The sequence below is a fragment of the Haliaeetus leucocephalus genome, unplaced genomic scaffold (genome assembly GCF_000737465.1).
Source record: "Haliaeetus leucocephalus isolate CR32 unplaced genomic scaffold, Haliaeetus_leucocephalus-4.0 Scaffold162, whole genome shotgun sequence".
Classification (NCBI taxonomy): Eukaryota; Metazoa; Chordata; class Aves; order Accipitriformes; family Accipitridae; genus Haliaeetus; species Haliaeetus leucocephalus.
Window position 1 is genome coordinate 4,385,457 of NW_010972598.1, and position 23,157 is coordinate 4,408,613.

General features: G+C 39.3%; 1 protein-coding gene across 1 annotated transcript in view; it reads right to left on the reverse strand.

Moving 5' to 3' along the window:
* Positions 1 to 18,455, reverse strand: part of MTR (5-methyltetrahydrofolate-homocysteine methyltransferase) — a 45,006-nt gene extending 26,551 nt beyond the window's left edge. The window contains exons 1-13 of the mRNA XM_010562612.1: positions 18,258 to 18,455; positions 15,587 to 15,676; positions 14,688 to 14,757; positions 13,454 to 13,546; positions 13,255 to 13,361; positions 11,886 to 11,945; positions 9,556 to 9,650; positions 5,507 to 5,607; positions 5,158 to 5,219; positions 4,473 to 4,540; positions 3,328 to 3,404; positions 2,077 to 2,189; positions 511 to 651 (exon numbers count right to left, since the gene is read on the reverse strand). Coding sequence (XP_010560914.1) covers positions 511 to 651; positions 2,077 to 2,189; positions 3,328 to 3,404; positions 4,473 to 4,540; positions 5,158 to 5,219; positions 5,507 to 5,607; positions 9,556 to 9,650; positions 11,886 to 11,945; positions 13,255 to 13,361; positions 13,454 to 13,546; positions 14,688 to 14,757; positions 15,587 to 15,676; positions 18,258 to 18,455 — 1,275 coding nt within the window. The remainder of the gene's footprint in view (positions 1 to 510; positions 652 to 2,076; positions 2,190 to 3,327; positions 3,405 to 4,472; positions 4,541 to 5,157; positions 5,220 to 5,506; positions 5,608 to 9,555; positions 9,651 to 11,885; positions 11,946 to 13,254; positions 13,362 to 13,453; positions 13,547 to 14,687; positions 14,758 to 15,586; positions 15,677 to 18,257) is intronic.
* Between the last annotated feature and the right edge of the window lie 4,702 nt (positions 18,456 to 23,157).

Genomic DNA, 23,157 nt, shown 5'->3' on the forward strand with positions numbered 1-23,157 from the left:
TGCTTTAAATGCAAAACTCAGAGCAAAATAACTTAAGAGCTTCTATGGCAACTCCATCACATATCTTAGAGACCTCAACTTCTCCCTGTATTGTCTTGTGTTTCTGAATTAGATACTCATTTTAAGAGAATGCACATTGCAGAAGTATCTTTTAAAACCACCCCATATCCATAGCAATTTTAAGTCTTGTGGAAAGCAACACCGTTACGCACTGCCAGTATATAGACAGATTATGGCTCACAAGTGCTGCAAAAGGAACCTGCATTCAGCTTTACTAACCAATGAAAAGGACTGGCATATATTTAGCTGAAATCAGATAGAGAATGTTAAACCTCTGTTTGCCCCAAAGGCCTTCCTCATTACATTACCTTTACCTGTTTGGGGACACCCACATCTGCTTATTAAGCACCTAAACTGGTTACTAAATACATCAATATCAAAATTTTCTGAAAGGCAATTTCCAACTCAATAAATGCTCTTTATCGTGCTTCGGAGTGGCTCAATTACAACCTTCGCAATATCAGGTTCCGAAGAAATCAAGTTACAAAATCTGGTCATTGCAGCAGGGCCATCCAGCATCCCATCATCCATATTGATGTCAAGAACCTGGGCCCCCATCTCAACTTGCAATTTGGCTACACTCAGGGCTTCCTAAAGAAGAAAGTCAAAAACCAAAACAACAATCAATAGAAAAAAGCCTAGTCATTCTCAGGATAACATTTCACTTCTCCAAAATAAGCATGCAGCCAAAAATTTAAAAATTCTTAAGACATCCCATAAGTGAATAAGGAAATGGTCTGTGACGTACAACATACAAAAGTTGTTACTATGGCACAACTGATAACTAATTTGTTCACAAAACCATGACACCAGAGACCTAATGTGCTGATAGTGTCATTGATTTTAGACAATTGGTCATATGCTTAATTGAATGACTTAAGATTTGCATGGCAACAAGGATTTCTGACTGCACAAGATTACAGGAGAACAATCTCTGTGATGGTACAAAATGAGGGTCTTGCATCACAACCTCTGCTGTTTCATAACACAGAGTGCTTAACTTTTTGAGGTTGTTCAACATTTTTTTCCAGTTGCAGAATAATCACCAAGTGCTAAGAAGGAAATACTAAAGCTTTCCCTCCAGCCCACATAATTATCTGAACACCTATGTCTGTTCACTTTCTCTTTTTTGTCACTCTGCAGACTGAGGAGACAAAAAAGAACAAGGGTTTTAGTTGCCCACAGTCCCTAATGACCTGTGTTTAAAGCTTTCTTTATTTAAATAGATCTAACCTGCTTCATGACTTCAAGAGTTTAAAAGTCAGATTTCCTAAAAAACAAACTAAGGCTTTAATTTTGATTGCATCAACTAGAACAGCAGAGCATACTCTGGGGCAGAGTCTTAGCTCTCAAGAACTGTCACTTTACTATTTGTTTGAATGTTACAGTAACAATTTACATCAGTAAAGAATGAGCTCTCCAGCCTTTTCATTTCTGCCCTGCAGCTGTTTCAAGAAAGCAATTACCTTTGAAGCACCTTTTTCTGCAGCAACTCTCACGTAGCATGCTGGAGCCAGTGATCAAAGTATATAAAGATTAGATGCAGCCATAATACTGACCAGGATTGGAGAAGGGAGGGAAAGAGTGAGGGCTGCAGTGCCACAATCTATCCCAAGTCAGATGTACCCCACATGTTGGAAGGAGGGATTACACCCACTTTCCTTCCTCCCTCCCTCCTCTGTAAATCCACCCATAGATACAGCACAGACCAGGACATTTTCTAAACCATCATCAGCTGTGTAACTTAATTCAAAAAGGAAAGTCATGTCTCCTGTAATACTTGTCAGAAAAAGAAAAAAAAAAAAGCCCTTGTAAAACCCTTCTCACAAATGTATTAGGAGCTGGTAAGCGCAGAAACAAAGGACAGTAAGAAACTAAATTCTCCTTGTTTTCTCACTCTTGTAACTGGTATAGAATAGTGCTTTGTGCCAGCAAAACAAACAACTAATAACACAGTGCAATGGAGCAATGAAAAATCAGAGCATCAGCTATAAATATTATTGTTAAAATGCATACTTCATAGTTGCCTGCCATGATGAGTTTAGCAAACTTCCGTGATCCTGCAACATTGCAGCGTTCACCAATATTAACGAAGTTGGTGTACGGCCCAATCCTGAATGGCTCCAGACCTTAAAAAGATATTTTCCAACATATTTTTAAAAACAGAAAAGAAAAAACTGTGTAAGAAATACAAAATCCCTTTTCTAAACTGTGAAATAGAGGTGTCTCTCTCTTTAAGAATAGTGATTTCTCAGCATATCATGATGTGCACAAATCTAATGAGTAACTAGCATAGAAATGCAATGAAATAAGTTCCAACACATATGCCAAAGGTTTCTATCCTTCCTCAATTACAGTCAATAATTTACCTGACCCACAAAGAGAACAATTTGTCCTATACAAAATGTTGTGAAGCTACGATTCTTTGGGCATCTGTGTATGCACATACACACCTTCTCTCAACTTCCAGCTACATTATCTCATGACTCTACCACCATCAGAGAAGCAGACCACTGAATTGACTGACAAACAAGGACAGCTCTTAACCACATACCTAAGTTCAGAGAAACAAGCCAAGTGGGACCCTTGGGTAGCAGGCAACTCAGAGGCAAACAAACCTTACAGAAGAACAGAATAAGCTAATGCATGAAACCACAGGCCAACCATGCTTTATTTAATTTATGCTAAACTGATTTGACTTTGAGATTAAAAAGACCAAAAAGAGGGTACTGTTTTACTTGGATACATGGCCCAAAGGCTTAAAAGAAGGCCTGGCTGAGGAACATACAGATCCAGACTTTGCTAAAACAAAAGACATTCTAGACCCTGATGTATTGCTGGAACACTGTCCCAGTAGGACTGGATCGAGATCTGAGGCGACATAAGGCAGCTCTCTCACAGCAGGTGAACAAGGATCTCATCCCAGCTCTGCCATCAACTGTAGTCAAATTACCTGATCTCTTTGCGTTTGACCCTCCCCTGTTGCAAAGTGAGGATAAAGACACTCACTCACAATTACAAAGTGTCTGAGAGTTGTGGAGTAAAATATGCTGGCTTGGTTACATTATACAAGACGGTAATAAAATGTGCCATTAATCCTTTAGCTGAAGCAGTAAGATTTAGATCTCGTTACACATCCATAAGCTTGCTGGATTGAAGTAGAACCAGAAACTCATAGTGCCATTCTGATCAGTAGAAAACAGCAAACAAATTTATAATGGAAGGTTACATGAGTTATGAAGCTCAAACTGTTACACTCCATTTTACCCGACAGCAGCATGTATCCTTGAGAGAGAGAAGGTGGAACACGAGGCTTACAGAATTTCACAGCTTCGGCAATTTTCCTGAGTTATAGAAAGAGGAAAGTAAAGGTTTTGATTAAAATTAAACCACTCCAGACAAGACTCAAACAGAACATACTAGACATATAGCTATATTTCCAATTTAGCCCTGTAGCAGACAAGACTAATTAGCTAGTTTCACTTTGTGTGGCCAAAGGCAAAAACATACTCCCAGAAGATCCTACCACAGCTATTTGCAGGGAATGTAGAAAGCTGAAGATTTACCAAACACTGAACGTGAGATACTATGCCAATGGAATACTTGATGGATATCAGAACCAGTCCTCAACCACACTGGCTCTTACCATATTTGTGATTTGCTGAGCTAAGCAATCGCTGATGATTGTAGAAACAAACAAACAGACAAAAACCCACCACAGGACAAACACTGTTCTATGCTGAGACATGCTTCTCAGATGCTGGAATGACTCATGGTGTTCACGTTCACTTTCTCTTTGCTCCAGTCAGCAGCGACACACAGTGTCCTCTACACGTACACATACCACATCTTCGCAGTTTCTATCAGGGTAAAAATGAATCACAAGGGCCCCTTCTCTTTCAAGCCCAGGTGAAAAATGGAGATTTTTCCACTGACTTACTGCCAGTGAGAAAGATATGAAATGCTCCTTCCGATTGGCCAGGACTAGCACCAGCTGTACAGCATTCCCAGATCTCCTGTTCAGACATTTCCCCCCCACATCCACACACCTTCCTTCCTTCCTTAAGTTTCACCTTGTGGCTAAGAGTGCCAGAAAGAGAAAGACCATATGGCATAAGGGAGCAGAGATGGGAAGTCTATTCTATCCAACGGTAAAGAGGGAAGGGTAATTCCAAAACAATTTTAGATGACAAAACAGTAGAGGTATAATCCCTGTTTGAACCATGCCTCTACTCATTCTTCATGATACACAAGGCTATGAAAGCCAAGTTATTTCTACTCCATATATTGCTGCTATAGGCATTCAAGTGATCCATCTTTTCAGGAAACTCTAAGACAAGCCATGGAATATTGCACAGAAGCAACACTTAATTTACTTCCCAGTGCACCTAAAGTTGTAGCTCATGAGGTACCTGATATGTGCTGGTGTGGTACCACAGCAACCTCCAACTATGTTGACCAAACCATCCAAAGCAAAATTCTGTAAAAGGGAGGGAAAGATTTTTGTTTCAACTTAATAAAGGTATCTTTTATATATAAATGTATTTTTTTAGATATATTTTTTTTTTTCTCCATATGTTAAGCAATTCACGGGGATCGCAAGAAAAAAAATTAAATTATAAAACAATCAGTACTATTTCTTCTCTTTAGGATTTGTTTTGAGACATGGATTCCCAAGGCTAACCATCAATTTCAACACCTAATTTTAGGAAACTACATTTGAAACTGGCCTATTTTATACTGAAGCCCCAGATGAAAACTTGGATGAGTATCAAAGACTAGTCATACTGTATTATAAAAGGGAATTAACATGCAGCAGATACTGTGGTCTCGCTGACACACTGCAGCTCCAGCCACACAGTTCTGTCTTACACAGATCAAGTGACATGTGGAAGGACACCCTGCACTGGAATGCCACCATCAGTGGTTCCTATACACACAATATAAAAAATCCAAATGACATACAGAGCCATCTGAGGGGAAAAAAAAAAACAAACCCAAAACACAGTACTGTAACAAATACGCATAAAATACAAGCAAAGAATTCTTGTCCACTAGTATGTCAGATATGACACAGTCACAGGAAATATTTCCTACCTTTACATGCTTGGCAGTCACTTCTGGAGTTTCATCATAACCACCAAAAGTATTGGGAAGACCTTGAAACATAATTTTTCTAGTATTACAATTTGTTTAAAGCCCACAAGAACAGAATTAAATTCCACAGAAGACATATGTAAAGTAGCTACACTTGTATGAGGACCAAAATGCCTCATCACCCTTGCAATCATTACTCAATAGATTATTAATTATGCAAGAGAGCATTCTGGGTTCACTATCACAGAACTAAGAACACAAGCTAATTCAACTCTATTATTGCTAATGAGATGGAACGGTTTTGTTACATTTCATCTGCCTGTAAGTATAGAAACATGCACCAACACACCTGCGTTGGGGTAACAGATGATGTAGGCTGTTGTACATTTTCCAATTGTTTCAATGAACGGTCGCATTTCAACTGCCCCTAAAGCACAATTTAAGCCGATACTGGAAAATAAATTTTCAAAAATTACTTTGAGGTCAAAACACCTTTTACACACAGAACAGATGAATGTTAGTGCTGGCAACTGCTAACTCCCGCAATCATCTACAACAAAAAAACAACCTGATCTCCAATTTCTTTAACCATCATCATCAATACAGCAGGACTGTGCCAAAGAAGAACCCTTGGGTGGAAGAAAAGTGCAAGGGGGAAGGGGGCTGGACTGAATTGAACTGGGAACAGTAAATCAAGATTTCATTTCAAAATCCAGGAGGAAAGTGGCAGCATTTTGACAGCAACTACAGCAATGCAATGGCTCTGTATTTTCTAGGTAAGAGAGAAAGCAAGTGGAATCAGAATGACAGACTGGAAAGGAGCCTTGTGCTACAGGAAGAAGTACAAAAAAGGTTGAAAAAAACAAGACCTGTTTCAAGCCGCTAACTCATCATTTTCTTTTAAAATTGTACACAAATCGTGTCAACCTTGGCAGAAACCAAGTGCCTCCCCCAAGATGCATCATGGCAGCACTAAGCTTGGGCAACTGAATCTGCTACATCTTAGTAACAGACAGCACTACAGCAAAAGTATTTTTGCATGAATAAGCTTCTCAAACAATTTTACCAGCATATGAGGTACAATCATGTTTTCTTTCATTCAATGACAGACACATAAATGTGACTTGCACTCAAAATCTCTACACTGATATTAAAAAGGGAAATTTCTCCTTCAGAAAGTATGTAAGAGATCTTTTAAATGTGTTTCCTGATCTCTCTGCACCATTCTAGAAACCATCTTACGAGTACTGCAAAACTCAAGAGGTGCTCACAGTGCTGCTGGAACAGGAAGATGTAAAAAAGCTTTCTCCTTTCCTGGAATAATGGTCTCAGAGAGGATGCAAGCTAACCCACTGAAACAGGAATGGATAACAGCCACATCTCCCAACTAACTGAGCCACAGAGGCTGCCTCAGAAGTAGCCAAGTTAATAAAGAGCACGTATGCCCACTTAGTTTCCCAGAGGTCAAAAGCAATAAAGCACTGCACAGGACTGGGAGCACAAAATGATTTTTTACTTTTCTGCTGTTTCCAAGGAGGAGGCAGGGGCTTGGTAACTGCACAAGTAGCAGCAGTAAATGCTTGCAGCCAGATTCACTTGTTGGACAGAATGACAAACCTTGAGATTCGAGGGGCTCACAGCAACATCCAAAATGGGGGCCTTGAATATCACAGCCACATACCAAGACCAAACAATACACAAACCCGTTCTTCCAATAACTTAGGGGTGTTTGGGTTTTTGGGGGGTGGGCATGCATGTCTGTTTCTACAAACAGCCAACTCTACTTTTGACGTGCTTTTTCTACTGCATCTCATATAGGCCATTATATTTAAACAGAAAAACTTGAAAAGAACCCTTTTATTCTCATTTCCCGATACAGTGTTTACATACATTTAGATCCTTCATACAGATCCCCCGGATACAAACAGCATGCACAGGGAATACACAATTAATTACAGCAATGAAGTTCTGCAGTTTATTTCAAAGTGGGGGCTCATCCCTCAGGATTTCCGAGCAAAGCAAGGTAAGAATGGTTAACAAGATTTCCTTATCAAATGCAGATGAATGCAATATATTTCCTACTGTTAAGTCATTCAATTTACAAGCTTCCAGCTCATACTCCCCACACCCTCTTTTTAAGCTCTACTCCTATATGAGGCAGCTTCATCTCTTCCATATTTAACATCCATCTCTGGTTCCAAGTACAAAACTCACCTGTCACTCTCTTTAACACACCTTACCAGAGAGATACTGTAAAAGCAGCCAGTATACTCAGCAAACAAGCACTTCTTGATGTTCTCACTTGACTTAGTGGGTACTGGCCCTCCAGAATGCCTGAATGATTACTCACTACATGAGTTGCTGAGAAATATATCTATGAGCATGACACCATCCAAGCTTTACCTGTTTCAAAACTGCCAAGTCAAACTAAGCACAGACATGCACATTCATTCAGAAACAGAAAGTAGCTTCTGTGGCCAGTCTCATTTCCCCACAGCACTCAACAGCATCATGAAAGAAAAAATATGAAAAAAGCAAACTGTTAACCATGACTTAAAAGCCAGCAGCCTTGAACCAGATTCCTGGTACACTATCACTGCTACCCTAGTGTAATAATCATCACACCCTCATCTTAAACATCACCTCTCTCCCTTGCTCATTTCTTCGTAGCAGTCACACATCCACTCCTGTGAAAGCTAAGGCTGCAGAGTGCCCTAGGGATGAGAACAAACACCACATTAGGGCCCTAAACTCAGCGTATGTCGTCTTAATGCTACCACAGTAGAAACAATCACAGGATCCGAAACAACACGAAGGGAACTCATGCCACATCTGAGCACTTTTCATAGCGAGCAGCTTGCCACACATCTTTCACCACTTGCTAAGCACAGTTTACAAGTTTCTCAGCTACTACCTGTATCAACTGGACACAAAGCACACACTTTTTAGGGGGTCTCCAAACCAAACTGACTTAAGGACAACACATCACCCTAAATAGGATATACAAAACCCAGATGGAAACATGTGAACACATATAACATGATCGCTAGGATACCACTATTAATCAGCTTTTTCACAACCGTAAAGCCACCCTGTACCAATCTGGCAACAGAAACAACATTAAATGCAATCTGCTCCCACAATCAAAACCCTTCTGCCACAGTGCTGTATAGTAGCCTTCGTATAAATGAGAAACAGGCCCTAAGCATTCAGACCCATAAAATAGCTTTTATGAAATATGGTTTAATAAATTCTTGATTTCTGCTCCAGTACCCTTCTCTCCTCTTCAGAGGCAAGAGAGTTATGAGCAAGATTATCTGAGACAGACTCATGCCAAATATGGATCACTAGGCTGTGATGCTGAGAGAAGGAGTCAACTACCACCCTGTTCCAAGAGGCTCCATATGTTACTTCTGGAGCACCGTCTGGTCTGGGAAAGTGGAGCCTCAAGGGCAGTCAGGAAAGCTGTGAATGCAGTCTTCTGCTTTTGTGTCACCGAGATGACAGATTGTGCGTTTTAGCTGGAATTTTTTTGTAAAAACAAACAATGGCTTGTCACAATGTGCATGGCATGCACTGCTAACAGTGAATTAAATGTTTTAAGTTAGAATATTCTAGGAAAAGAACGGCTATTTCCGGTGTAAGTTTTTGTGTGAAGAACCAACCTGAGAAAAGAAAGGGTGAAGAGGGAAGAGGAGGCAAGGAGGAGGTAGAATAGGGCATAGAAACACAGAAGAATAGAGGAAACAGGGAATGGTATTCAAATTAACATGCAAAACCTTGCACAATGACCAAGATCTTCTATATTATGCATTTTCACAGCTCTTAAGTCTCATATTTATTTCAACTTTTTTGCCTGAACAGAAAAGAATGCAAGTAAATGGAGGCATCAGGAGCGCTCAAAAGAACTCACATCCTTGAGAAAAACTGTTACATTTTTGTAACAGTTTAGTAAAAAGAACACTGGAATGAAATCCTACCATTTGCTCTTTCAAGCCGCGCTGAAACATACTGAGCTGGCACTGGTTCCCTCTAATAAAGAGATGTAAGCCCTGCCCACACCAGGAGTTAGCTCCTTGCACAATTTGAGACAGTAGGAGATGGCAAACTACAGTTTCAGACTTTTTTTTTTTTTTTTAAATTCTTTGACCTAATTGTTATTTCAGTGGCTGTTGCAAACACAAAACCCCAGATTATTTAGAGCAATGTTTTAAAAATTCATCGTTCTTTGGAAACATAATTTCTGCTGACGGAACGATAGCAAAACATGTTAGCAATACATGTGATTAAATATGATCACAGTTAATATAGCTTCCATTTAGCTGCAAGCAAAGGGTTAAAATAGAAAGGAATCACAATCTACAGTTAACTTACTAAGAGAAAGATACATTTCCTTACCAAAGTGGCTTACTGTGGGAAACACTAATGACAAATGCCTCTCCTGTCTGGCCTGAGAGGGTACGTCCGCTCTTATCCACAATGGTTCCAGAAACCTAAATACCAGTTGAACACAGAGAAAGGAAAAGAATTAAATTAACAATAAAACCAAGAATTTAAATGGCTGAACTGCTAAGTCAAAGCAGCAGGACCTGTGCTCCACTCAAAGTGATGAGGCTCAACCCAAACAGAAAAATTAAACTCTTTCCTCCCTATAAGCATTTAAATATTTATCTAGGGAAAAGACAAACCTTTGACCAGTCTTCTTTCCCTCTCCCCCCTCCTCGGGGGAGAGAAAAAGAAAAAAAGGGGGGGGGAAGAAAGAGAGAAAACTACCATGAACCATTCAGCAGCAAGGTAGCACTAGTACCATGGTATCATTCTGATGATGGCCTCAGAACCAGTCTGCAGTGGTTACCTGTTTAGGCAGCTATCAGCAGTCACTGCTCCTCTCCTATCCTCTTCATGGTCCCTACCTCCCCCTTTATGTTATTTCAGGTCTCAGGACTGCTATTAGGTTGTTTGGTGGTGGGTGGTGGTTGAAGGGTAGGAGGACAGGAGAGGGGGGGCTGGCCTTAAAAACCAGTTATTCCTTTTGCCACAAGGGAACATCAGATGTTGCAACTTCATAGTGGAGATAAAAGTCTTAATCCGTATAATCATACCTCTTTAGTACTACACAGAGAGAGATGTGCAAATAATAAATAATTCCTTGACCTCCAACAAACAACTACAAAGTTGAGAATTCAGGGGGCATTTGAATGAGCCAGGAAAGCTTTCCCAAGTCTACAAATCTTTATTCCAGAAGATGGAATGAGTTTAGAAGACTCCATGAAAAGGTAAACCCATTATTTACTCCAAAACATGCTTTAACATTGATGCTGCTTTCCTTCAAACTACTCAGTCAAGGGAGGCAACCAGTGGAATCCTAGAGAGAGCTGTGCTAAGGGTTGTACTTCTCAACATAACTGAACTGGAAAGGGACCAGAGAATGAGGCAACCAAGCTCACTGACCACTCCGCTCAGAACAATGAAGACAAAAAGTCAACACCACGTAATCAGAAAACTGTCAATGCTAACTGACTTGAATGATAAAAAATTAGAAACTCATTGCTCATCAAGTAGTGAATCAAAGTTGTGAACACAGGAAAAATTCTACATAATAACACCTACAATCTAGTCTTTACTGCTCAAGAAACTGAGTAACAAAAGAAAGTTTTATGAATGCAATTTCAAAGCTCACTAGCAGTAAAGTAAAACATCAGGAACTACAAAGAAAGAAACGGACAAGGCAGAGAACATCACTAGGCTTTCATACAAATCCCTGATGTCTGCACTTTGACTGCTGTATGCTATTCTAATTCCCCTCTGACTCAAGGAAGGGAAAAACAAAGAGGTGAGAAGAATAATGAATGAACAGTATGGAGCAGCTAAATAGACAAGGACTCTTCAGGATGAAAAAGATGACTAAAGGAGGTTTTCACAGAAATGCCATGACTATGCAGCAAAGGGAATGTGGAACAGCTGCTCACTGTGACTTTCAAAAGACAAATGGCAAGACACAAAAGTAGTTATCAGATGGAAAGTCCAAAAGTAAGCAAACTTTCAAACCAGCACATTCATCAGCTGTGAATGTTACTGACAGATTATTTTGTGGATGCCTGGGTCCCATACAGGTTTGAACATAGATTCAAGGAAGGAGTAAACACATTCAACAAAAGGGTACAAACGGATACAGACTGCAGATCAGAAAGCCTGGGCTGCAAACAGCAGAAAACTGGAAGAATACATCAGAACTTTCAAAACAAGCTTATTCTTTTTCTATATTCATTCCTACACATTCATGACTGCCTCCTGTCAGAAAAAGACGTGTCAGAGAAAGAATATGGAGTTAGACCTTTTCTGACTTCAAATAGTCACTCATATTCTACTTGAAAATATGGCAGAATTTGCTTAATTTCATCCTTGAAGCACTGGTTCTTATTACCCTTAAGACACCAAGCCTGAAAAATCATCATCAGACCTTTTCCTGTGGAAATACACAGAATGAATATACACTGGAATGAAGTCATTCCCTAGTCTTCAGAGTGATAAGCTGGACAGAGGTACCCAAGGCTGCTTTCATAAAGCTCTTCACATAAGAGTTTTTCCTTTCACAATTATATGAACAAAGTACATTTCCAAGACACTTATTTCCTTCATTTCAAACACTTTTCTCAACTGCCATCTCAGCTAGTTCACAAATCAAGCTTAAGTATATGTAAAATATTAAATAAATAATATACACTTACAAATATGGGTCGAGGAGCATACTCTTCCTCAAACAACGTCTGGAGTGCAAAAAGAGCTGCCTATAGAAGAATAAGTTGCAAAATATTAATGGATGTTTCAGGAGTTCTTCAGTTTGTTGTGCTTTCTTTGTTTGTGTGGGTTTGCTCCTTTGGGTTGGGTGGGGGGGGGGGGGGTATGTATTTTTTTTTATGGCTGTTTATGCATCTTGCTACCTCATATGGCCTGGCAGAACTTACTATACTCAAGAGGTTTTACCCTCAGCTTTAATATCTTCCAGATATTCCAAAACACGTTTTGGTAACAAGTAGAAAAGAAGTACCATAGGGTAACCATATAAGACCAAGATTACTCTGAAATCCAAATCACATCAGCATGTACTTCTCCCTCACATCTGCAGCACAACCTCCACCCCAAACATGGTTGTATGTACTGTTCTCAGTACACATTCGCTGCCCTTGAATCTGTTTAGACATGCAGTTTGCAAAGGATTCTAACCACCACAAATTTTAACAGTAAGGACTGCAGTGACCCCTTCGAAGGTCCTTAAAATTTCCTGCGTCCCTAGGGCAAGAAAATTGCACGTGAACATGAGCTCAGTACTATGTTAAGCCTACAGGATCCTAGCCAAACTGCCATGATGACTGGTCCAATCTGCAAAGGGCAAGTCATACCACTGCACACGTTAATCAGCTGGCAGCAAAAGCCTAAAGAAATGCTGTGTGCATATCCAGTCAGACTTTTCCATGTAAAATTGCAAGACAGTTTTAAGCGCCCTAACAACTCCACTGCCTGCACTGAGCAATTATTACATAAAGAAGGAGTTGTAAAAATCACATTAAATGTGTCATATTTCAACAGTTTAGTCCTCCTATTTTACCCTTCTAATCCTCTACTCCCAATTATTCTTTTTTAAAGATGGTGACAGAGTATCAGAGTTCCCAGAAAACCTACATCTTAACATGACTGTCTCACAAGCCTTCCCACGCCTATAATCAGATACACTGGACATTCCCTCTGCAGTGTGCATCACAAGCATCCTTTGGACAGACATGCTTATGCTGAACAATACAAACATCAGATGCATTTGGAGATGTTTTGCAATACAGCAGAGCTTCTGGGAATAAGAGGACAGCTGGCACAGAAAGTCAGAAAGATATGAATGGCACACATTAAAAGGCAAAGGAAAACTCTGGAAAAAGCTGATTAAAAATCATCTCCTTACATTCTACCTGTTTGTTATGAACTGAAGAGTCTTTTCATGTATTTAGTAAACAGTAGCTGATAGCTCTTAGAAGTACGATGTTGAATTTCCTTAGGTAGTACACCAACTACTTATATTACTGAGTATTTTTTTTCCAGGTGTCTCACCTTGGCATTGGCTGTATCAAATATGGTTTCCACTAACAAGATATCAACTCCTCCATCCAAAAGTCCTTTGGCTTGCTCCTTATAGGCTTCAACCAGTTCATCAAAAGCTATAAAACAGGAATGATGTTAATTTCATCTGGAGGTATCTCTTTCAAAACCATCACCTAAGTTAAATAACTTGATGATTATAAATACTTACTTATGTTCCTGTAATCTGGTCTCTCCACAGATGGTGACACAGAGAGTGTCCTGTTTGTTGGACCCATGGCTCCAGCAACATATCTCCTAATTCCTAAACCAAGACACAGAGGGAAAAAAAAAAGAAAAAAAAAAACAAAAAAAAAAACCAATGACAGCCACGTCAATGTAAAAAACCTCCAAGGACACAAAGACACACATTTCAGGGATTAAGAACTATAAAACAGGAAACTCCTGTCTCAAATCAAGAGTTTGATCAGCACAAGATTACCCAGCACAGCTGACTCTTTTGTTTTAATCCTATCCAACAAGATGTTCAGTGTATACACACAACACAGAAGAACATCTACAAAAAAAAAGCAATTGGCTCAGTTAATTTCTCTTCTAAGTATCATTTGTCTCTGCACAGGAAGCTTCATTCAATTACTGTAAATGCACAGCATAGAACTGTCCTGGCATTTTTCACTAGATAACCTGATTTGAATATTCTGGCACGTGTTCACAAAAAAAACCCACACTTTTTTTTTTTAAAGCATATTTCAAATCTTGGATTTTTATTGCATACTATGAATCACACCAGTAAGGTGTTATCTGGACGGCAGCAACAGCACTGTTAGCTTGAAATACAGTTTGATGCCAGAATACAAGAGGAAATTAAATAAGTTTTGAAAGACAGCATTGTCTACAGCAGTGCAAATGAGCTATCACCCTCTCACATAAAGCCTGGAAGGTAAAAGACTGCACATTTACAGATGACGGTCACATACTAATAAGCACTTTCCAGTAGCTGCTGAGTAAAGTCAAACCACGAGACTTACACTAGGAGTAACTGGAAATCCACATTTACCTACAACCAGCTATCCTAATTCTGTAGTACAAAGACTTGTGCCATACAAACCTTAGTAACTTATAACAGTCCCTGCTGAATCTGGTTTCTCTAAAACACATCTGGAAGACGGGTATCTCCTGCAGTCTAAAACAGGCAGGCAGAGGACAGCCATGGAGAACACACTAAGGACTAGATCCTGCAGACATGCTGAAATTAGCGTGATATGAATAGAGATGTGAAATTGCTACTGTGCCTAAAATGAAAAGTTATGTCCCTGTGTTATGTCTGCAAGTTATGTCCCTGTGATGTCAACATCAAGCTATCCTCCAGTTAGCAACATTTCAAAGATTGTAGCAAGACAGTCAAAGCCACAAATGAATATGAAATTAAAATAAACATTGCTTACCTGTCTGAGCAGCTACATCATCTGCTGCTTTTCTGGCCACCTGTGCAGAGACTCTGTTTAACCGATATGCCTAGAACAATTGCAGAAAATTAGTGAGTAACCTTTAGTTCAGTACAGCATAACTTATCCTCAGAGAAACACAACACTTCCATTCAGTAGCTTGCAGTACACTCTGAAGGCTCCCTAAGCCATACAAGTACATATAAGCACTATTACAAAACTTCAAAAGGAACAGCTTTATACATCTCAGCAAGACAGTTACATGGCAGGTCTCATCCCACGTATGCCCCAGCCTACAGCTGCTAATTGTAAAATTTCATTCTGTAAGGTAGTAATTAAATCCTGCTGAAGTCAACAGAAGCTGAAGAACAGGACTTTGAGGACAGAATTAACCTACTTTTAAATTCACTTTTTATTCAAGTAGCAAATTTCCAAGTATTTTCTTTCACATATTTCTCAAAATCTCAAAACAACACATAACACAGAATAGGCATTACAAATGCAAGCTTGAAAGGACTTATACATAGACCAGCACAAACAACATACAAATAACATCCAGGAAAAAAGCAGCTCCATTGTGGCATCTGATAAGTTGGAAGGACTGAAGTAAAATACCCCTGTTCACAGAACTGAGACATTCTGTGAATGCTCAAACAAAATCTAGGACAAATTATTATTGCCTGTGCCTTCATCAACAAGAGGTACACTATGACTGTCACACACAGAAAGTACAATTGTCCCCAGCAGCAGAAATGAGCTACAACCCCATCACATGGCTCAAGAGGCAGCATGCAGTCAATAAACACAATACCAATGGACTCTAGGACTGAGCTAATCTTGGCTGCTAAGACAAAAATTTTGATTAATATTCTAATATGTAAATAGTGTAACATTCTTACCAAATGCTCAAGGCCATAGTCAGCTTGTGCAACTCGGGTGCTGCTGAAAGTGTTAGTTTCGATGATGTCAGCACCTGACAGCAAGTATTCCTGCAAGACAGGAAACAAAAAAACTCCAAGACCTCCAGAACCGAGATATGGAATGAAAGCAACCCAACTGCTTTGTCTCAGTTGACAAAAAGTCACAAATCATCTCCTAATTCAAAGCAGATCAAACTCTGAAGGCCTTACTCAAAGGCACAGGGCCAAAGCAATAAAGTGTTCCATGTAACCTATTTTCAGAGTTTTAGTGTCAGCCACACTTTCTATTAACAGGTGACATTCACAGAGTCACCTCCATCTGAGTCCAGCACCTGGAGCACATTCTAGATTTTTGCACAGCGACACAGTTGGACCTAGTCCAATTGCCATGAGCAAGCAAGGGCTGCTGTGGGCAGACTCAGAAAAGGCACCAGTTAAACAACAACAGAGGATTAGAAAATTTAAACATTCTAAAGGGAGCTGTACCGCACAAGAGCATACTGAGACAGAATACAAGCTTAGTAGAATTATATTTTGTGCAGATCACATTTAAAGTTTAACTAATGGCCCAGATTCACAAAATAATTAAGCTTTCTGCTCCATTTTGGTTGTCTAACTCCCACTGAAGTAAACTGAAATCAATGCAAACTGAAATGTTTTTGCAGATTCTAGTCTGAGTTTTTATAACCTCTTCTCCCTCCCGAACTCCTCATTTTGATCAGGTTAACCCTTAGGTAACGCCTGCATATTCAATTAAATTAAGACATTTGAAGTGCTAGTAAGTCAAAAATACTCACATGGCCATTAAACATAAACCACTCAGATTTTCCTATAAGCAGCAGATGAACTCAGCAGGTTGAACAGGGCAAATAAAGTCTTGATCCAAACAACCGCAGAAAATAATTAAATTTGCTTTAAAACATGTTTTGCTGCAGACTAATATGCTTTCTCTCAACTCCTCCTGGATACATATGGAAATACCTATAAATAGCTACATGGGAACATACAAGTTCTTACATGTACACTAATAACCAAATAATGAAGTTTCTGAAAATATCTAAAGAAACATGTTAAATGTGTACAGCTTTGTACTAGCTTTTGTTTAGTTCAGATCTCACATTTTTGCAAAATCCCTTCAACTTTACTGTCTACTACCACAGAAGGAAATAATATGCTCAAAGCAGGAAGATAATTTTTGCCTTTGAAAATACATCACCTCTCTTACCACTGAATCTTACTTTGCCAGACAAGGTACAGCTAACATTTACTTTTCAAGTTACTGGTATCCATGAGATGTGACTCACTGGGCCATTAAAAAAAAAAAAGAACAAACCAACCACCATACCTATAGTGGGATTACATTTACTTTGTAGAAATATTTTCATCTATTATTTCAAGTTCTGTCCAAATCTCAGAAGAAATAACCACTGGTAGCTATAAAATATGAAGTCACCACCCATGGCTCAGAAAGCACATGACCCAAAAGTTGCTGCAGGCATGGGGATCACCACAGACTTGTTCTTTCTTACACTCTTCCTGAAGCACCTACAACTGGCCATTGGAGGCATGATAGCAGGCTATTTGTTTTGACTCAATACATTCTAAAGTCACATCACTATTGCTCTGCTAAACCTGCAAAATTCAACTGTTAAACCAGCTTACTCGATTAAAACCACAAGCTATTATAAATTCCAAGGTTCACAACCAGTACAGCTCAGTTGACCATCTAGGGACTGAACTCAGCCTACAAATATCTCCTTAAATTTTTATAGGTCGAAGACTGGTTCTTTCCAACTCATCATTCTTAAAAACCAAAGAATGACAGTTAGAATGTAAATATAAAAATACAGATTACATACCAAGTTTAACAAACATAAGCCAGTTATGATTCTAATCAATGAAATACAGAACTTTTTAATAAATAATTGGAAAAACCTAGAACAGATGCGAGACTTCAACTGAATATCAACTAGCTGAAATGCTATTCAACGTTCCAATTATTATGGTACAACCTACAAATGTCCGCAACTCAAGAAATACAAGACTTAGAAAATTGTTTTTTGAAGTCTAATTGAAGATAGGAAAATAATGAAATCTGTTTGCAAATTTCTAACGATCAACCCTAGACTGTTTTATTCCCTGGGCCACACATTAATATTCCAGGGAAAAAACAAGAATATGCAAGTACATACACTCATTAGGAAGCCCATATACTCATTAACTATGGAAAGGCCTGCTTCAGGCTGCCACATTTAACAGGTCTCTAATACACAATTATAGAAACACGCATCTAGAATTCAGATATGTCCTACTTAGATGCATTTCAAGTGCTGGTTGAGGAGGAGAAAAGGAAAGAATAATTAAATAATTCAGAATCTACAATTAATAGAAATGCATCAGGGACATAAGCCAAAAAGGGATTTAAAACCAACACTGCCTGGGTGACATCAGGAACCAAGACACGAATGCTGTGCTCACACAACCAGAACAGTCAAATCTGCTCATTCTTTTTCACATGGTTACCTAGCTCTCTCCTCCCTATCCCCAGAAGACACAGGAGAGCCAGCAGCCTGTGGCATGGAAAAGGGGAGCACAGAGGCCAAATTATCCTTCCTTCTCTAGTCAAGAGACAGAAATCAGAACCACTTACCTTGTGTATGTCACAGATTATATTAGGTTGAGTTATACTGAGAAGGTCATTATTGCCTTTCAAAGGCCTGGAATGGTCTTTAAATTCATGCCCTCGGAAATCCTCTTCTGACAGCGCATATTGCTGGATCATGGTACCCATGCCTCCATCCAAAACCATTATCTGCTTCTGCAGAACTGATTCAATTTCAACTTCCATGCTTTTCTGGGGATCTGCTTTAAGAAAATAAATTCAATATTCAAGCAGTTTTGAAATTCCCTAGCTACACACTTGTGCAACCTGAGCTCTTCCCATTTAAGAATCAGAATAAAATAACTAATCCTCTACTGAAATCAAACAGTAATTGGTTTACTTCATCTGCAGCTCCAATCACCTGATGTCAGGTAACAGCTGCATCTATCTAAATAGAATTAGACTCAATTGGTCCTTCATCTAAATACAGTCACCTGCACACAGTCAGCTGCAGAAAAAGAGCGTATCAAAAGTTCACAAGGGCATAAATCAAACCGTACATAAACTAGTCCCCAACACTGAAAAGTGTGATAATATCCACCACAGCAACATTTGAACAGCAACACAGAGCTACCTCTTGGTACCAGATGCCATACTCCCAGTGGTCTGCAAGTGCAAACCAGAAACTAGTAAACTTAATTTAAAAAAAATTCTACTTTAATTGCCTATACCACAACGATAGAGAAAGAGAAATAAACAGAGCAATTCTGTGAAAACAATTCTCAACTGAGTCTCAAATTCACCTCTTTCTAGCATTAGAGTAGTAAATAATGATTTTGCACTTCTGTTAGTGAGCAAACTACAAGATACACAGGAGATAATAGCCAGGTTTTACTTTCTTTTGCACAAACACAGCAAGATCTTCTTCTGCTTCACAACAATGCTAGAAGATAACAAATCAAGCAAATCACATGCTAATTGTAAGATACTGGACAGGATAAGTCTAACAATAACTGAAACAGAAGACTGTAGAAATTTTAGAGCTATCATTAGGAATGAAGATGCAATATTGTCATGCTTTAAGATTCCAAACAAAGCCCATCCCAAACATTAAACAAAAAGCCAAAACCATAATCTGAGACATTTAAAAAAGAAAAAATAAAAAAAAGAAAAACACCACCACCACAAAATCCCCCAAGCCCCAACAACAGTAATCCTACTTTTCCTCTTCAGAATGTACGGAGAATCATTTCAGAACAAAGACACGCTTACATGCATATAGCAAAATAATTAAACAGCCTCTTTACCAAAAACCCAATTTGTAAGTGGGACCCCCACTTATCTTTCACAACCATGTAGATGAACGATGTGTTATTCTTCATCTCTCTCCTTCACTCAGCTTATGCTTACTCCCTTTGAGTAAACACCTATTTTGCATTTTGGTTATACACTATCATCAAAACACTTGTAAAAATGAATGATTTCTGAAGCACAAAAATATCCTTACATCTCATTACAACTTACACTCAGTAGCACTTAAAAATCAGTGGCAACTGCTAACTGATTTGACTTTTTTTCCTTCTGCATTCTTGCAATGCAACTTCTGTTTTGACATCAGTACTGTTCAAAAAGAATATGCTAGAGAGAAGATGAGGCCAAGAGTAAAGTATTACAAGGTTACATTTATACTAAGGCTCTGGGAAAACAGCTCTAAATCAGATATAGTCTCAGCAAGAAGAGAAGCCAAATAAAATTTGCTCTATAACAAGTATGAAGCATTTGAAGGGGGATTAAAATACAAAAAAGTGAGCCACCTTCATTTCAAGTTGAAAGTTTTAACACCCCACGGGCAGGCTCAGCAGGTTCTTATACAAGAGCTTAAACCTACTCACGCTAAACCATCAAATTATTCATGAAAATAAAATCAGACCTTGAGCTAAAGGCTTTCAGAAGCAAGACCCAAAAAATTGTATCTGAAAGTACGTCTGCAGTGCAGACTCCCATGGAGCATAACTCATGTGCTTTGCAAGAGCTACAACCCAATGAGACATACACATTAGAGCTTGCTTCTGCTTTAATGTAGCCTCCTAAGCAAACTCCTTGATGCTGAGAGCCGCAGCCCAGACAGCTGACCCAGGCCATCAGAGCTCCCCCAGCACCACTCCTCCTTTCTATAGGCTTCTGTCCCTTTTACCTGTGTGCTGATATAGAGAACAAACTGCTAATTGCTTAATGATTGTCTCTCTCTGTAACTTTACATACCAAAGACTGGTGCTCGTCAAGGATTAAGCCTGTCAGAGACTGGTACTTGGGAGTGATGAGCAAGAAGGAACCATGAACAATCACAAAACTTAATTAAATGTTTGATAAATTTACGATCTTGTCGAGAAGGCTCAAGTAGAGGCCTTGCTTGAATAGATAGGGCCAGAAAAGATAAGAACTCCTGCCTTTGTTCTCGTCCTTGTAGATAATTTAGGTTAAACTAACCATATGGTTTTTACACCACTAATGAGAACTTAGATAATAAAAGCACTAACGAGCACTGATGTATTAAAACATGTAAAAGACCATACTGCGCAGAATCACCTGAGAAGGGTCAAATAGCAGACAAGTGAGGAAGACTATGGAAGACCACCAGAGACCTTCAATGTGCCTGCGTAAAGGACATTTGCATATGCTAATAGTTTCCCGGAAAACTAATGAATATGTATAACATTTCTCGGAAATCTAATGAATATGTATGTAGAACATGTATTTAACCTGCACAATTAGACCCGACGGTGTGCACGATAGGTGGAGCGATCCCCCGTGCATCCAGCGCTGCCAATAAAGAATACCTACTTAATAGTTAATCAAACTATTGAGTCAATTTCTCTGAATCAGTGCTTCCCAACTATCTTATACACACTGGGAAGCAAACAAAGATTTACAGTTTGGTTTTCAATCCTGCAACTCACGTAGTCTGTTTTGCTTTCTCTACAGCTTGCCTCGCTGAACAGATGCCACTTCAGTGTACAGTTTTCTGCTCATAGAAGCACAGATTTCTGCCTCATCTCTGCTCCCAGCTCTGCAAGAGTCTTATTTGGAAGAAGCTTTCAAAATCTGTGCTTCTACAGCAGCATCTTAAAAAGCTGCAGGAAATAGGGTGGGAATCATGAAGGTGGCCATCAGTGCCAGAGGTACACAGCCTCTACGTTTTACAAATGGATGGCATAGCTCCAAGCCCACCAAACACCAATTTACCTGTCCTTGCTATGGATAACACTTGACTCTTCTTCCATCAGGAGCCTGCACTACTTGAAGCTGTGCTCTATCACACTGATGATGCAATTTTCAAGTTGGAAACAAAGTCTGCAGACAGGTCCAAAAAGACCCCATAAATCAGAGAGGATCGATTCATAAAGCCATGCTAAAAAGTGCTGAACTCTGCCCTTGGCAGAAATGCAGGGAGGAGGCTGGGAGTCAGCTCTGCTAAACAAGTACCATCATCTTAATTCAGCATTCAACTCACATAATTCCCCTCTCCAGCACAGACAGGGTGCAAGAGGTGCTTATAGAATAAATGAAAAAATATTTGGAGAAATTCCTAAGCAAGGAAAAAAATCAGGTCAGCCTTTTTTATTTGGTTGGTTGGATTGTTTGGTTTACAAATCCCGTTCCCACCTCTGCTTAGCCGGAAGTTGATTAAAAATTTGTTTTATAAAGATCACTAGTGAGCTTTGGGAAACAGATTCCCTCTTCCATTCAGAAGTGTCCAGGAGACAAACCACCTCTATTGCTGTAACAGAAATAGTAGCAAACCAGCAGTGGTAACAGGACCCAGGACCAATTACTTTGATTTTATACTCTACTGAAACTTAAAATAAAAAGCACACTAACACAGATTGTTCTAGGGCTGGAACTAGTTTAGCAGATCATACCAAGACAGAACAAAAGTGACCCAACAACATGGGCTTAGAAGTCAATGGGATACGGAACGCAGAATAAAAAATCCTAATACCCTACTTCACTTCCCCAAGGTAAACACTCTGGCTTGAGATCACATGAACAGGGGAATTACTAGTCTTGAAAGGAGAAATTATATCAGCTACAACAACTTTTACCCCTTGCAGGTGTTTCCAGAAGGTGTCCCTCTGGTACAGCTGTTCACCCCTATAGTCATTCTACCACTAACAATTACAAACTTTGCCCAACTGTAACCTTCCATTTGGTTTGGCGACCAAACAGCCCAGGGGATAAGGCAAGATGATGTTCTTTCATCTCCTTATCCCAATCCAACCCACATACAGGCCATATGTGCAGAATTGAGGGGATAAACGCACGTTCTCCACAAGAAACAGGACTTCCAAGCCTGCTATTTGCTTAAAACCATATTTTTCTGATGTCTGCAATGATTCTCAAAAGGTAGTGTTTATTATTTATGCACTTCTATTAAAAATTTATTCTTAGTATAAAATAGTCTGGTATACAAGTACTTGGAAAGGAATAAAGGATTACAAGTTGCTTCCAAAGCTTTTAATAAAGCATCAACCCAGCTATAACAGTATTACAGTATTTTCGTCACGTTAATTTGGAAGAACACAAACTGAAGAACTACAAGGAGCTAAGGCACTTACGGTACCCCCTATTTCGTAAGTTGACCAGGTCCTGTCCTAACATGCAACAGGGCCACTCCACATTTGCACATTAATTCAGCAAACCAGCATTGCTCCATACCAGCTCCAAGCACAAGTTTCTCCATCATTCAAAGAATTATTGTGCAGCACACAGAAATTACAACAATAGTAGCAAAAAAGGACGCTCCTGCTATCAGCCTGCCACAGACAGCTCATGACAACCTTAGCATTACTTGCTGTTTAATTTATTAAATCTTTTTCAAGTGGATGCCCTCTGGCAACATTAGGAGTTTCATGAACTGTAGCAACAGATGGCAGACAGGTCCTCTACA